Raw genomic sequence first — 16,488 nt, 5'->3', positions numbered from 1 at the left:
TTGAATTATGGTTTTCTCAGGGTATATGCCCAGTCGTGGGATTGCTGGGTCGTATGGTAGTTCTATTTGTAGTTTTTTAAGGAACCTCCATACTGTTTTCCATAGTGGCTGTATCAATTTACATTCCCACCAGCAGTGCAAGAGGGTTCCCTTTTCTCCACACCCTCTCCAGCATTTTTTGTTTCTAGATTTTTTGATGATGGCCATTCTGACCGGTGTGAGATGATATCTCATTGTAGTTTTGATTTGCATTTCTCTAATGATTAATAATGTTGAGCATTCTTTCATGTGTTTGCTGGCAATCTTCTTGCTTAGATGCTGGTTATGTTTTCAGGGACCCAGTGCCTGCAATGCAGAGTCGTTGCCAGTAGATGGCACTAGTGTGTTATCCAGAGAGTTTTTAAGGCCAAGGTTCCATTTGAGGCGATTCTGCACCTAAATGTCCCATGTGTTCTTAAACCACTCACAGCATCTGTTGACTTACCTTCTCAGTCCAACCGGTGAAAACTTCTCTCTATACTTTTGGACTTGATGTTCAAACTCTAAAAATATAAGGAAGAAAATATAAGGTTGCATTCCTATCTTGCCTTGTTGCCAGGGGCCATTTATGTCCTTTGATGTGTGGAGTATTATGCTTCCCTTTAGTGTTTTCAGCCATGTTATTCTGGAAGGTGCTTTTCCTAATCTCATTCCATTTCTCTCTTGACAACTTATTTAATTTTTCTGGGCCTCAGTTTTGTCATTCATGGAGGGAGGAGGGGTTAAAATTATTCACCCCAGGAGGGTTGTTGTAGAGGTTAAAAGTGATTTACCCAAAATATTACATATTTTGAATGGACTTTTTTCAAGCATTTTTGAATGGATTTTTTTTTTTTTAGCATTTTGAGAACATCACTGCTAGATTTTTGCTGTGACAGACTGTATGTTTTCCTATGTAAGACAAAGTTTAGCAACTACCTTTTCTTTATTTTTGTTAATTAAACTGCAGAATTCCACCACTGACTCCTCAGTACTTACTATTGTTTTCCCAGGTCTTCACCTGAGTTCAGGAGTGTTGTCCACCATTTGTATTTGTGATTGGAAAAAACTTTTATTTTTTTCCAGCTCCCTTCAAAGGGCTCAACTTTCCAACATTTTGTCCTCTATAGACTGTTTAACTTCTGACAGCTCAGTTTTTAGGGTGGCATTTCAGTGCCTACGGGGGTACTATTTATCATTTTTTACACCGAGTTTTAATTTTTAGATATAAAATTATTTTACCCTCCTCTGCATTGCCAGAGTGCTTTGCCTTAATCACATGATTATTGGTTTACACATCCGTCTACTCCCTTTAACTTTTTTAAATATGCTTTTTCAAATATCTCTGAGTGCTAAGCACACAGTAGGCACTGAATAAACGTTTATTATGTTTACTCTGTATCACAGTTTATTAATGAAACACCATTCTGTAGAAGAGAAAGACAATACGTTTTCTTGTGGCCTTTATATACCTCTGTTGTTAGAGCTCTCCATCAGTTTGAGATTTGTTCCTTAATTGGAACTATGAGTACCTATGAATAAATTTAAATGATTGTGAATTTCAGAGAGAATGTTTCCATTTCGCATGCCTCAGTCTCCTTTATTCTTTACCAACACGGTAATCAAGGCACAGGGTCTTATTTGAGCTAACAAATAATTATCCTTCATTACATAAGTGGTGTGTAACTTGACTTTGAAAGGCTCCTGACCTTGACAGGATGGCAATGAATCTAGCCACCAGCTGTGTCTACTTTTACAGTTTCTTGGTACCTGTGAATAGGAGCTGATTTTGGAAGAGGCTGGAGGAGTCATTGCCTCACACTTTACCTCTCTGATCGGGAAGGTATTGGTGTTTTCAGGTCACGGAACTGCATGGTCTCGGACAAATTATTCCGTTTGAAATCTGTGTTTTCTGTTCATAGACCACAAGCTATTTAAACATAGGCACGTTTTCGGAGATGTACTCCTGTAACGTTCTTTGTATTCGTTTTTTATCTCATCTTTGAGTATTACTACAAACTGTATAAAAACAAAACTTGAACAGTGAGATGTGGGTAATATATGTGAAACTGTTGGGAAATGGATAATGTATTTAAAATATGATAGATAATACAAATGGACTAAAGTGATGTTCCAAAAACTCAAGAATTCAGTGAACATTTCTTTGAACTTGGAGTGGCTAAGAATTACTTAAGTCTGAAAACAATGGAAAGAGCATCAAGAGGAAATAAATGTTAGGTTTAAATTATACACAAAAAGCTTCAGCATGTTGAAAATCAAAATAATAGTGTTAAAAATACATATATATGGCAGACAAAGGTGTGATGTCTTTAAGGTATGAAAAACTCCTCTTGGAACAATAAGCCCAAGACACCAAGATAAAAGCTGTGTTATAATTATTATTAATAATAATATTAATTTTCTAAAATGTGATATGCCAGTCCCCTTCTAAGGACTGTTCATATATTTTAATTCTCATAATAATTATTTGAGGTAGATGCTATTATTATTATTCCATTTTACAGAAAGGAAGCTTTAAAAAAGAAGAAATAAAATGACCCAAAAGCATGAAAAACTTTCGGTTTCACTCATGATACGAAAGCAAGTGAAATCAAAATGAAACATTATTTTCTTTTACGAATAGGGTGATGGAAATAAGACATTTTCATGGAGTAGTGGTAGGAATTTATTTCTTTCCAGCATAGGGTTGGCCTGTGTGTCGCATTTGTCACACTTAGCCACGAGCCCCCTCTGGCAGAAGCTTGGCGCGGCTGGAGATCGGTGCTGCGGGGCTGAGGCTGGATGTTCTCCTGCTCGTGGCATTAGGGAACGTGCCATTGCCTCGGCCACTCTTCTGGAAAGCTCTGTGGGGAAGATGCAGCTTGCTCTGCAGTCAGGGTTTTGCATGTTAGGTGTGCAGTTGGTTATGATACAGGCTCTAAGATCGCCTTGCGTATGGCTGTCCTTTCTGAACACCAGTGGGGTCTGGCCGGCGACAACTGTGCATTACAGAGAAGGATGATTGAAGGGTTTAGAGGCTTTCTCTCGCGAGTTGGTCTCTGAAGAGATTGCCAGGCTTGCAGCTTTGATAATAAATTTTACATTATAAGTTTATTGTGGCATTATGGAATCTGAGTGAAATTTCATAAAGCTGCACTCAGTAGCCTCAACTGTTGACAAATGATTCTTGATGTTTAGTTTGGTACCAGACGCAGGGAATATAAGTCTGCTTCCTTTATTCAAACTCAGTAAATGGTTTGGGACAATTAATTTCCAGTTGTTTCCCAGTAGGGCAGATTTACTTGTATATTAATGAGGCACAGGTGTTGGGCCCCTGGTGTCTGCATGCCTGGGAGGCATATTTCAGTTGTTTATCTCCTCAGCCATAGGTGCGGGCGGCAGGGTACTCAAGCTTGCCTTTCACAGTTTTTACAGTGAGGCTTTTTAATTTTTTTGATGTTTTTTTCACATTTGCCTGCACCTGTTAAAATTTTAAAACCGATCGTGTGGAAAGAAGTTGCCGAGATTTCAATAGTAAATAGTACTAAAAACTAAAGAAAGTAGTCTTCTATATAATTGCCCAGCTTGACATGAAAGAAAAATGAGTTGATTTAATGAGATATTTCAGGTGAGAAGCCAATACGATCCATGGCCCACTTTTTGGTTGTGTATTTTTGGAGCAAGTGTATCTTTGTCAATGGCTAAAGCAGTCATATACTTATATTAATATTCATTTTTTTCTTGTTGATTCACTGAACTGCAGTACCATCATTTTAGAGGCAGTGGAATAGCCTCCATAGACATTATGAATTTCAGTAGCTGGCATAATTATAGCGATCTACATATTCATTAAATCTACTAAAGAACTCTGTCCAAAAAGACAGCCGTGCGTTCAGAAACAGTACGCAAATAAATATATACGTTTTAAAAGTTGCATTTCTGAGACTTATTTAAAATTAAATTCCTGTAGCAGTCCTCTCGAAGCAGAGAATTTTAACAAAAGGATCCCCATGCTTTGGTTTCTTGCATCTAGGAAAGAATGGGAAGAACTATTTGTAAACAACAATTACTTGGCAACAATAAGGCAGAAGGGGATTAATGGGCAGCTGAGAAGCAGCAGGTTCCGCAGCATTTGCTGGAAGGTAAGAAGAAAATATTTATTTACAGTTTGTAGTTGCAGTATATCAACACATTACCTGATGCCCCGGATGATCACCCATGCGGGGGATCACTGAATTTTCCAAGAGACTTCACTCTCGAGGTTTTGGCTGTCCAGGTTTATCTTTCATAGGACATTTGCTAATAAGGTTGAATCACCTTAGTCCTGGATAACCGGCAGTGGTGAAGGAGTCATTTGAAATAACGGTCTTTTCATCCCATTTGATGGCGTGGAACTCAAACAACGCCTTCCGGGTCCCCAGAGGCATTTGCAGAAATCCTTGCTGCTGGAAGGGGGTGTGCGTGTGTGTGAATGTTTTCAGGCTTCTATTATATCAAGTGCTGTCATGTAGTCACTCTCTCTTTTTTCTTCACAAATAACAGATGGAAAAGATTTTCCATATTTTTTGTACTAGAAACACCGAGAGAAGGGCAGCAAGAAGGAGAAGTTGAGGGAGATTAGGTCAGTCTCCTTCCAGAGAAAGCCCATCAGTCACCACATGAGTGATGATGAGCTACAGTATCTCTTTCATCACTCGGAAATCTGTCCCTTTTTGTTCTCTCAAAGTGAATCAATTTAGATTGAGACTCACTTTTAAAATGACTTCTCTTGAAAGTTGTTTAGGATTCATCTGCACAAATTCAGCTTACGCAGCCTGCAAGTGAAGACAGTAAGGAACACATAATGTAGTAGACAGGCTGAAATTTAATTATTTAGATTTAACAGTCGAAGTGCACTTTTCTTGCGTTTGGTGCAGGCAGTGGACGCAGGGGTTGTGCTGCTTGGCTGCTTGTACGCAGGAGGTTCGGGCCCACCCCCAGCTCCTTGTTGTTGAACTTCTTAATGTCTCCTTCATTCGCTAAAAATAAACTCAAACCCAGATTTTTTAAAATGTTGTATTAAGCTAAATTAAATCAAATTTGTCTTTTTAAGAATGCTTGTTATTTTCATAAGCTGACTGCTAGTTGTAAATTACGTTTTCTGCTGTAGAAGGAACGGCTTCCGTGCTCAGGCTGTGTCCTCAGATTGTTCCTCTCTGTCCTTTACCTGCTTGTTTGGAGACAGATCTGAAACCTTGAAACTACAAATTGGACCTTGCGCCTGTTAATACACCCCAGCGACTCCCCTTAATATAAGAATGTAAAATAGAATTGTACTTGAACATCAATGAATTTTTTCTTGTTCACTTTTATTATAAATTTGGAGGGGAGGTTGATTCCATCTTGTGATGTAGCTTTTGGGATCTTGTTCTTTGGCCTTTGTTCACTTTTGGAATTGTCCAAATTTATATATTTCTTAAATACCCCCAAATATAATTGACTGAGGATTGGAATGATAACATGAAGATGAATATCTTCTTCAGTTTTCAGGTGGTGCCATTTGCCATAGTTTGACATTTTACTTTTTAGGATTGTTATGAAAGTTTCCTTTTTTTTTTTTGACAGCTCTTTCTTTGTGTTCTTCCTCAAGATAAAAGTCAGTGGATAAATAGAATTAAAGAATTAAGAGCATGGTATAGCAACATTAAAGAAATAGTAAGTTGTACTTTAATTAATGGAATTGTTTTCTTAAGTATGCTTTGGAGTCCAGTAGCCTCTGATCTTTGCATTTGTGTTTTCTCTCTTTCTTTCCCAGCATATCACAAACCCGAGGAAGGTTGTTGGCCAGCAAGACTTGATGATCAATAATCCCCTTTCCCAGGATGCAGGGGTAAAGTTTGTCTTTATTCATATCTCAACCGCTTTTACCCATAAGAGTATGCCTATGTCTTGTTATGCATCACCACGAAAGCAGTGTTATTCCATACCAATTATTATTATTTTTTTACCCCACGTGTTATACCACCTGAAACCAGATGGGCTTTATTCCATGCTGTGTATGGACAGTGTTGTAGGAAGCCAGTGGTCTATTTCTGGGGAAGGGCACTGCCAAGAAGAGGCCCCAGGGGTCTGCAAGAGCCGAGGGTCAGAGAGAAGAGCATGAAGCTGAGGGTAGAACTGTCCTCCCAGGGTCGCAGAGGGGAGTGGGAAGGCTGTGGAGAGCCTCCCTTCCTGACAAAGGTAGAGAAGGCTTCACCTGGAAGGACCAGGTCACACGAAGGAAAGCAACTGTTTGTAGTGAATCTGTGAACAAGTTTTTAAAGATCACGAAAAAGATCAGGTCCACGAGGAGTAATTACTACCTCAGAGGTATTGATTGTGTAACTTCTTCAGTTGCTGCTCTAATTCCTATTTCTGTGTTAACGGACTTTTTTCCCTCTATTTTCTACATAACACTAACATTTCTTTTTCCTGCTACATGTAATTTTTTTTTTTTTTTTTTTGTGGTATGCGGGCCTCCCTCTGCTGCGGCCTCTCCCGTTGCGGAGCACAGGCTCCGGACGCGCAGGCTCAGTGGCCATGGCTCACGGGCCCAGCCGCTCCGCGGCATGTGGGATCCTCCCAGACCGGGGCGCGAACCCGGTTCCCCTGCATCGGCAGGTGGACGCGCAACCACTGCGCCACCAGGGAAGCCCCCATGTAATTATTATAATATAGTCTATGGTATAGCAGCATGAAATATTAAGCAATTTTTAAAACTTTAAGTTCACATTTTAAAAAGTACATAAAAATCTATTTGATTATAAAACCTAATAGAGCCTAATAGAAAACGTTACGTAGCTTTCTCAGTGCGTTGGCAGTTCAGGTCAGGTTCAAGTGTGACCACTTGGCCAATGGGCCTCCTCTAATCCAGGCGGACCTTTTTGTTGTTGTAGGGGTAGCAGCAGATGTATAGCAGTAAAAGTATCATTCACTTTAAACAGATAGTAGAAAATTGTAAATGTACACAATAATATCACTGGAAAAGTTGATGTTAGAATAAGGATGTGTTTCTGAGGTTAAAGTAGATTTTAATAAAAATTTTTCCAGGTTCAGGTTTCCTGTCTGCAATGTAAAATCATAACTCAGAGAGGGATAAATTTAACCATTTAATTATTAAATTGAGATCATAAAAGTCAAGCAAAGTTGTGGTATTATTTTAAATAGGTTGCTTTCCTTATTTCAGAGTCTTTGGAACAAATTCTTCCAGGATAAAGAACTTCGGTCAATGATTGAACAAGATGTCAAAAGAACGTATGTAGAACTACTTACAGGTTACTTTCAATAATTCAAACTGGCATTACCTCTTTGCAATTTTAGCAAAATATACAATCTTAATTGAATGCAGTATTCTACTTGTGTTAACAGTTATTTTGGCCAAAGTTTGATAATTACTTTCTATTCTTAAAGTATAGATTTTTGTGTTCCCTTTGTCAAAGTAAATTACATTTATAATATTAAAATAATATGTAAATACTTAACTATTTAAATCAGTTTTTCAGTTCCCAATGATTATTTGAAGTCATGTGCTCTGATTAAGGTTATATTTTATAGTCTTAATACTGGTTTTGCTAAAAAAAATTATCTTTTGCTTTACACCTTTGAATCCCTTTCTAATCAAATTACTTTTTAAATGACAACTATTATTTTTACCGCCCCCCCTTATTTCTCATCCTCTTGACACCATTCAAGTTTGCAAACAACTCAGTCTACTCAATATTTACTGTATGAAGATTGGTTCTTTATTTAGCATGTAGTTAATGTCTATAACTTTTATATATTGGACCTCATCTTTTTGGGTCATGTAGTGAGAATTACATGGAATTTGTGTAGGAAGAGCCCAGGGTAAGTTCTAGCAATGTATGCTATAATCCTGGGCAAATTAATTTCAACAAACATCTTTCCCTCTTAGGTGTCTGTTTCCATAAAACAAGGATAAGAGTAACCACCTCAAGGGATTGTTATAGATTAACATGTTGATAATGGTAGTAAATTAGATGTGTTTATACTTTAAACTGCAAACTACATAAAGGTTAGTAAATTTGAGTTCATCATTGGGATCTGGGATGAGCCAGGTATGTGCAGAGTCCTGAATCCACTGCTTCCTTCCAGGTCCTCCTACGGCTCTGCTTGTCTGCCCCACTCCTGGTTCAAGTCCTGCTCCCCTAGTGCAAAGGCAGGGCCACTGGCTCTCTGACATTCATCTCTTTCCAGGTCCCAAACAGAATAATCAGATGACATGGCCTTTTATAAGGTTATACTACATATTTAACAAATGAGATTTTCTATTTTAAAATGGAAATAATTCAGAGGAGTCATGGGTTCAGAGAACAGCAAAACCGTAGCTAACTGGCCGTGATGGTGGGTTGGAGGTGTGAGGTAGGGATCATTTTGATGAGCTTGCTTAGGACTGGGGACTAAGCAGTGATAGGGAAGCTACCCTCCAGTGTCAGGTGGTGGTGCTGGATCTCTACTAGGTGGTTTCAGAAGGCAGAATGCTGCTGTATTGGTTCCCGGGAGGCACTCAGTAAATATTTTTTGGGTAAAACAAAAGGATGAATTTCCTCACCAATCATTTAGGGAACTAGCTGGGTAATCAGTGGTAAAACAGACCTCATAAAAACAAAAGGCTTGGTGTATATTGCTAACCAAGCAGTCAAGGTATCTATTCTGGGAAATGCTGGGCATTTATCTTAGAAAACTTGACAGTTTCTGTTTAAGAAGGGTTTTAGTCAGTGTCCTCTACTGTCACCAAATGGAAATGGACATGCCATGGCACTGGGGCAGAGTCACACACTAGCGGCCACATGGGCCAGATTGGCCAAAAGAAATAGGAGAAAAAGAGAAAGGCAAAGAAAAAAAGTTGGATGGGGCTTCCCTGGTGGCGCAGTGGTTGAGAATCCGCCTGCCGATGCAGGGGACACGGGTTCGTGCCCCGGTCCGGGAAGCTCCCACATGCCACGGAGCGGCTGGGCGCATGAGCCATGGCCGCTGAACCTGTGCGTCCGGAGCCTGTGCTCCGCAACAGGAGAGGCCACAACAGTGAGAGGCCCGCGTACCACAAAAAAAAAGTTGAATGGCCAAACCAAACAAGAAATGGCGTTGGGAGCATCTTCATCATTTTGGTTCCTTAGCTCAAACGTTTCTGCTTTGCTGTGTGAGAAAATGGTATTTCTCAAAAGCTATATTCTTGTAACTATTTGGTTTTATATCTTCTATGTATTTTTCTTATAAATACGTATGTGCGTATGGATGTAACACACATACACGGCTATTTTGTTTCCCCTTATGATTTGTCTTCACTGGTGCATTTTAGTTAAGTTGGCAAACCCGAGATGCAGGGAAGGCTGCTAGGAGGCCTATAGTTCATAGCCTGGGACGGGGAGGTTGCAGACCTGCTTCCCCAGAAGGCTCTCCCGATGGCTCTCCCCTACATTTAGAGGAAGTCTCCTTGCCATCTGTGTATAAATTTTGGGGCAAGTAACTTAGCTTGTAAGGTAAGGGTGTCTGTCTTATTTTAAAGCCACCAAATTGCCTTATCATAAAAGCTGAATAGCTTGAATAATTTTACTGCTTTAGGCAATACACCCTCTTTATTTATTTTATTTTTAACAAATTTCATTTATTTAGTTTTTGGACACGTGGCATGTGGGATCCTAGTTCCCTGACCAGGGATCAAATCCATGCCCCCTGCATTGAAAGCATGGAGTCTTAACCACTGGACCGCCAGGGAGGTCCCGATACACCCTCTTTAGAAGGCACTATGTGATCTCAAATGCATGGTTTTCAATCCAGTTGGTACAGCAGCTCATGAAGCAACAGGAGAAGAAAGGGAGACACACAGCTCAGTGAATGTTACACGGTGTTACTCGTTCACTAGCATCTGTGAGAGAATTTGGTGTTCTTTGAGTGTATATTTTACTGAATATCTATTCTGTTTCAGGCCTGTCCTTTCCCTGGGGGAAAAGGGTGGTGAGTAAGACAGACAAGGTCCTGCCATCACAGGATGTACATTTCAGTGTGGGTTGCTGGGGAGTGAGACAATGTGCCCGTCTAGATAAAGAGCGTAATGGTAGAGGGTGGTGATTGCTGTGAAGAAATCAAGCAGGATAATAGGACAGCTAGACGGGTAGCTGCTTTAAGAACAGTCATCGGCAGCGGCATCTCTGAGAAGACAACATTTGAGCTGAGAAGTGACACATTTTAAAAAGCCAGCCATGTGAAGATGTAGGGGAAGCCCATTCCAGGCAGAGGGGGCAGCTGGTGCAGAGTCCTCAGTGAAAGTGGACTGAGGGTTCAGAGGAACTGAAGGGAGGCCGCGGTGGCTGGAGGCAGGTGATCACAGTAGGGAAGCCTGAGAGGTGGTCCTGCCGACCACAGTGAGAAGTTTGGGTTTGGTCCCACTTGGAGGATACTGAGCAGGGGTATGAGGTCTGAGAAGAGAATTCTGGCTGCCGCGCAGTGGGGTGAAGGTGGACGTGAGCACGGAAGCTGGGAGAGCAGCCAGGAGTTGGTTGCTGTGTCCCGGGTTCAGTGGTGTCGGTGACATAGACTGAAGATGAAGATGGGAGTAGATGAGGTGAGGACATACATTTTATATTTTAAAGTACAAATTAGGTGTCATTATTTGTAGCTTTCTCACATTCCTCAGTTCTATTCCATTGTTACTAGTCTGTTTTGGGTCCTTTTTACCTCTTACCTGGAGTGTCTTACTTGTTTAACTGTTTTCTTTGGATCTATTAACCTTCTCTTCCAGTCCAACCCACGTGTTATGGCCTTGTTTTCCCAAAGCACATTTCTAGTCATGCTCCTACTTGCCTAATCTAAGACCTTCTGCGACTCGGTGGTTTGCAGATGTACTTAACCCAGACTCCCTAACACACACACAGTTCCCTTTTAGGGCTTTCCAGTTACCTTTCTGTTATTGATTTCTCGTTTAATTTCATTGTGGTCTGAGGGCAGACACTGTATGATTTCTCTTCTGTCAAATTTGTTAAAGTGTATTTTATGGTTCAGAATGGGATCTGTCTCTGAGAACATTCCATGTGAGCTGGAGGAGAATATGTACCCTGCTGTTGTTGAATAAAGTGGTCTGTAGATGTCAGTTAGATCCAGCTGACTGATGACGTTGCTGAGTTCAACTCGGTCCTTACTGGTTTTCTGCCTGCCAGGCCTGTCCATTTCTGATAGAGGGGTGTTGAAGTTGCCAACCGTGATAGTGGATTCTTTTATTTCTCATCCCAGTTTTATTGGGTTTTGCCTTGCATAGTGTGATGCTCTGTTACTAGGTGCGTACCTGTTAAGGGTTGTATGCCTTCTTGGAGAATTGATCCCTTTATCATTATGCAGTGTCCTTTCTTATCTTTTAACTAGTGTTAGCGTGGTATGTTGTTCTCCAACTATGTACTTTTAATCTACGTGTGTTGTTCTATTTAAAGTGGTTTCTTAAAGGCAATGTATAGTTGGGTCTTGTTTTTTTGATCCACTCTGACAATGGCTGTCTTTTAGTTGGTGCATTTAGGTGGTCTACGTTGATGTTCAGAGTGATTACTGATATAGTTGGATTATTATCTGTCATATTTGTTACTGTTTTCTATTCATTACCTTGTTCTTTATTCCTTTTTTTTTCTTTTTCTTTTTTTTTTTTTTTTTTTTGCGGTACACGGGCCTCTCACTGTTGTGGCCTCTCCCGTTGCGGAGCACAGGCTCCGGACGTGCAGGCTCAGCGGCCATGGCCCACGGGCCCAGCCGCTCCGCGGCATATGGGATCTTCCCGGACCGGGGCACGAACCCGTGTCCCCTGCATCGGCAGGCGGACTCTCAACCGCTGCGCCACCAGGGAAGCCCTTTATTCCTATTTTTGTCTTCTACTCTTTTCCTACCTTTCATAGTTTTAATTGAGCATTTTAGATTATTCCATTTTCTCTCCTTTCTCAGCATGTTGGTTATACTTCTTTTACTTTTTTTCTTCGTAGTTACCTGGGACTTTGCAATATACATTTCAGCAAACCCACTTTCAAATTACACTCTACCACTTCAAAGATAGTGTCAGTGCCTTATAATAGCAAAATAATTCTAATTCCTCCCTGCTGTCCCTTGTATGATTTCTGTCATTCATGTCACTTATACATAAGCATATGTAAGCATATGTATCCATATGTATACATACACACAGGCATGCATAATTGAATATATTGTTGGTATTATTATTTTAAACAAATTGTTATCTGTTGTATCAGTTAAGAGCAAGAAAAAAGAAAGTTTTTGTTTTACCTTTATTCCTTCTTACACTCTTCCTTTATGTAGATCAGAGTCAGAAATTATTATCCTTTTTTCTAAAGAACTTTTAAAATAATTTCTTGTAAGACAAGTCTACTGACAGATTATCACAATTTTTGCTTGTCTGAGAAAGTCTTTATTTCTCCTTCACTTTTGAAGGGTAATTTTGCGGGATACAGAATTCTAGGTTGGTCGGTTTCTTCCCTTTCAACACTTTAAATATTTCAGTTCATGCTCTTCTGTCTTGCATGGTTTCTGAGGAGAAGTTGGATGTAATTCCTTATTCCTATATAGATAAGATGTCCGTCCCCCCCCCCCTTTGAGGACTTTATCTTTGATTTTCAGCAGTTTGCAAATGATATACCTAGGTGTCATTCTTTTGACATTTATCTTGCTTGGTAGTTTCTGAGCTTCCTGGTTCTGTGGTTTGGTAGCTGACATTAATTTGGGTAATTTCTCAGTTATTATTTCAAATATTTCTCCTGTTCCTTTTTCTCTCTCTTCTCCTTCTGATATTTCCATGATGTGTATGTTACACCTTTTATGGTTGTCCCACAGTCTTTGGATGTTCTGGTCTATTTTTTGGTCTTTGTTCTCTTTGCTTTTCAGTTGTTGAGGATTCTGTTGAGATATCCTCTGGTGCAGATTGTTTTCTCACCTGTGTCCAGTCTACTAAGGAGCCCATTAAAGGCATTCTTCATTTCTCTTACAGTGTTTTTGTATGTCTAGAATTTCTTTTTGGTTCTTTCTTAGGATTTCCATCTTTGGCTTACATTGCCTGTCTGTTCTTGCATGCTATCTACTTTATCCACTAGAGCCCTGAGCATGTTAATCATACTTGTTTTAAATTCCTGATTTCCTAATTCCAACATCCCTGCTTTCTTTGGTTCTGATGTTTGCTCTGTCTCTTTGAATCGTTTGTTTGTTTTTTGCTTTTTGGTATGCCTTGTAATGTTTGTTGTTGTTGTTTTATGATAGCCAGACATGATGTACTGGCTGAAGGAACTGCTGTAAATAGGTCGTTAGTAATGTGGTGATAAGGTGAGGGGAGAGGGGAAGTGTTCTTTAGACTTACCACCAGTCTTTTAGGGATGTGCCTCTGGACTGTGCCCTTCACAAGTGTTTCTCAGGTCTCCCTCCCCACTTAGATGGGACAGGATGGCAGAGGGGGTTGGAGTTGGGTATTTGCCTTTCCCCAGGTCAGTTAGGGTCTGATGGTATCCCAGCAGGTTAGGCTCTGGTTAACTAGTTTTCCCTGCAGGCAGGCCTTGTTAAGAAGAGCAGCGTGCTCTATTCAGATTGCCCCCTTTACCCCTTCCCCTGTCGGAAGCTGAGGGGATTTTTCTCTGATACTTACTGTGGGAACCTGGTCGAGCTCCTGGAAGTAAATCTCACAATATTGTGTGGGCCTCCCTGTGATGGGGTTTTCCTGGAGTTTTTGAACTCTCAGAGCTGTCCAGTGAGCTTCTAGCAATCTGTCAATTACAGTTCAGGTTTTCCTTCCCCAGCACTGGTTCCTGCCAGAGGTTTTGCTTGTGAGTCTTTGTTCAGGTAAGTGTGGCTCCCTGTATTTGCCTGTCTGTCTCTCCAATTTTGGGGACAGCGGTTTGCCCTGTGTCCTCGCCTCTCTTAGGAATCCAAGAAGAGCTGTTGATTTTTCAGTCTGCTTAGCTTTTTACTTGTTGTTAGGATAGAGTAGTGATGTCCAAGCTACTTATGTGAAGAACCAGAAACCTGACGTCCCTCCAGAATTCCCTTTTAGACCAGTGCTCTGGCATTGTTTCCTGCACAGGTTTTTGCTTTCCATTTGCATTCCTCGGCTGCTCCTCTGCTGGAATTACACTTCCCCCTACTGCTCCCTGTTGGAGTCCTGACAGCTCATCCTCAAGGCCCGAGTTCATCACCACCCTGTTCATGAAGCATGTTCCAGTCTTTACAGTTGGAAGTAATTTGTGCCGATTCTGTGTTCCAGTGGCATTTTCTTAATAACTCTGTGATAATATTACTTAAGTTTGTTTCGTCTTATATTTATTTAGACCTGCCAATGTATTCAATCTGCCAATGTATTCGATACATTTATATTAATCTCCTTGGCACTGCAGATGCCAAGACAAATATGGCATGGGCCCTTAAGAAGCTCAAAGTCTAATAGAGAAAGCAGACCTAAAAAAAGATACAGTGCAAAATAGCAATACTATGATGGAAAGAGTATGCACACGAGCTCTGGTGTCAGCCCAGGTCTCATCTTTCAGACCTAATGGTAACCCCTGGAGGTCATGGACCAAATCTTACTTCTGTCACACTGTGCAGAATCAGGGTTATGCTTATTAATAAATGCTCTTTGATGGTGAAGCTTATCACTGATGATCGGTATTGTTCAATTTTAGTAATAACAGTCTCTAACATTTTCAATCTTCAGAAACACAAACACACTTAAAAAAATACTATTGTCAGCCTTCTAGTCTGTGTTTAAACAAGATAATTTCGTCTTGTGAGCTGTGTTGTTGCCATCATTATTGAATGTATTTGATCTGAATATGTCACTGTATTAAATATCATCTCCTCTTTCAACTAATTTTAATATTCTTTTCTTCTACTAACTCTTTTTTGCCTCAGAGGGTTTTGTATTCATTTCAATTAATTGTTCCTTACCTCAACCTAATGAGGTTGTTACTGTTCTCATTTTTATTAATGAATGAAAAAAAACAGCTGACAACCAAAAGGTAAATCAAGTAGCTTCCAATTTACAGCATTTGTAATTCAGAACTTGAATCGTCCATTCTGAACCAATTTTGCCATGCTTCAAAGGCTGTAACATTAAATGAAATTCAGTATTATTTAAAATGATGGGAAATATTGAGTTCAGAATAAAAGATCATTTCCGTATTAGAAACCAAAGAAGTCTGTTATTTGGTCTTTCAAGGTCTATTCTAAAAGTATATTTATAGTGTCTATAACATCATTTGCTAATTAACATATTTATAAGCTATTGCCAAACATATTTATAAGCTATGGCCCGGCTTTTCTTCAAATGTGTTCTCCCTCTCTCCTGAATTAAGTGATTAAAATTCTTTAACTTACTTTTATTATTGTAGTGGTGCCTATGTTTAGCAGTCAGTCTGACTGCCTGTCGGGTTTCCTGGTCGTTGTCTTCAGTTTCTGGTCTTTCATGTTTCTGGTTATTGTAGGGTTCTTGGGGTTGGCAGTTCAGGCAGCTCACTCATAGTTCATTCCGCTCTGTCCCGCTTGAATCTCCATGACATGGTTAGATCTTTAATGATCCAGCCTTCTCATTTGATGCTCCCTTTCATTGATATTTCCCGTATGGGCCAAGCTTTAGACGTAATCTATTTCAGCAAACTTTCTTTCCTCAAATTTTTTTTATCTTGTCATTTGATATTTTGTGAATTCATTAATAATTGATAAAATTTTCTCTTTAAAACCACAGATGTAAAAACTCCGAATGTTGAGCATTTTTCCACGCCTTTTGTTTTTTTCTGTTTAAAAAAAAAAAAAAGAAGGAACCAAGATGGCGGAGTAGAAGGATGTGCTCTCACTCTCTCTTGCGAGAATCCCAGAATCACAACTAGCTGCTGGACGGTCATTGACAGGAAGACACTGGAACTCACCAAAAAAGATAACCCACATCCAAAGACAAAGAAGCCACAATGAGACGATAGGAAGGGCGCAATCACAGTAAAATCAAATCCCATAACTGCTAGGTGGGTGACTCACAAACTGGAGGACACTTATACCACAGAAGTCCACCCACTGGAGTGAAGGTTCTGAGCCCCACGTCAGGCTTCCCAACCTGGGGGTCCGGCAACAGGAGGAGGAATTCCTAGAGAATCAGACTTTGAAGCCTAGTGGGATTTTATTGCAGAACTTCGACAGGACTGGGGGAAACAGAGACTCCACTCTTGGAGGGCACACACAAAGTAATGTGCGCATTGGGACCCAGGGGAAGGAGCAGTGACCCCAGGGGAGACTGAACCAGACCTACCTGCTAGTGTTGGAGGGTCTCCTGCAGAGGCGGGGTGTGGCTGTGGCTCACTGTGGGGACAAAGACACTGGCAGCAGAGGTTCTGGGAAGTACTCCTTGGCATGAGCCCTCCCAGAGTCTGTCATTAGCCCCACCAAAGAGCCCAGGTAGGCTCCAGTGTTGGGTTGCCT

General features: G+C 40.4%; 1 protein-coding gene across 9 annotated transcripts in view; it reads left to right on the top strand.

Annotated features, from left to right (window-relative positions):
• TBC1D5 (TBC1 domain family member 5) overlaps positions 1 to 16,488 on the top strand; it is a 553,958-nt gene that overhangs the window by 294,134 nt on the left and 243,336 nt on the right. For 8 of the 9 annotated variants that reach the window (XM_055078755.1, XM_055078770.1, XM_055078808.1 and 5 more), the window contains 4 exons: positions 4,052 to 4,160; positions 5,623 to 5,712; positions 5,813 to 5,887; positions 7,223 to 7,290. In XM_055078755.1, coding sequence (XP_054934730.1) covers positions 4,052 to 4,160; positions 5,623 to 5,712; positions 5,813 to 5,887; positions 7,223 to 7,290 — 342 coding nt within the window. The remainder of the gene's footprint in view (positions 1 to 4,051; positions 4,161 to 5,622; positions 5,713 to 5,812; positions 5,888 to 7,222; positions 7,291 to 16,488) is intronic. The other variant, XM_055078836.1, reaches the window with a different exon arrangement.

The sequence above is a fragment of the Physeter macrocephalus genome, chromosome 1 (genome assembly GCF_002837175.3).
Source record: "Physeter macrocephalus isolate SW-GA chromosome 1, ASM283717v5, whole genome shotgun sequence".
Lineage (NCBI taxonomy): Eukaryota > Metazoa > Chordata > Mammalia > Artiodactyla > Physeteridae > Physeter > Physeter macrocephalus.
The sequence above is the reverse complement of the archived record's forward strand: the minus strand, read 5'-3'. Positions and strand labels throughout refer to the sequence as shown.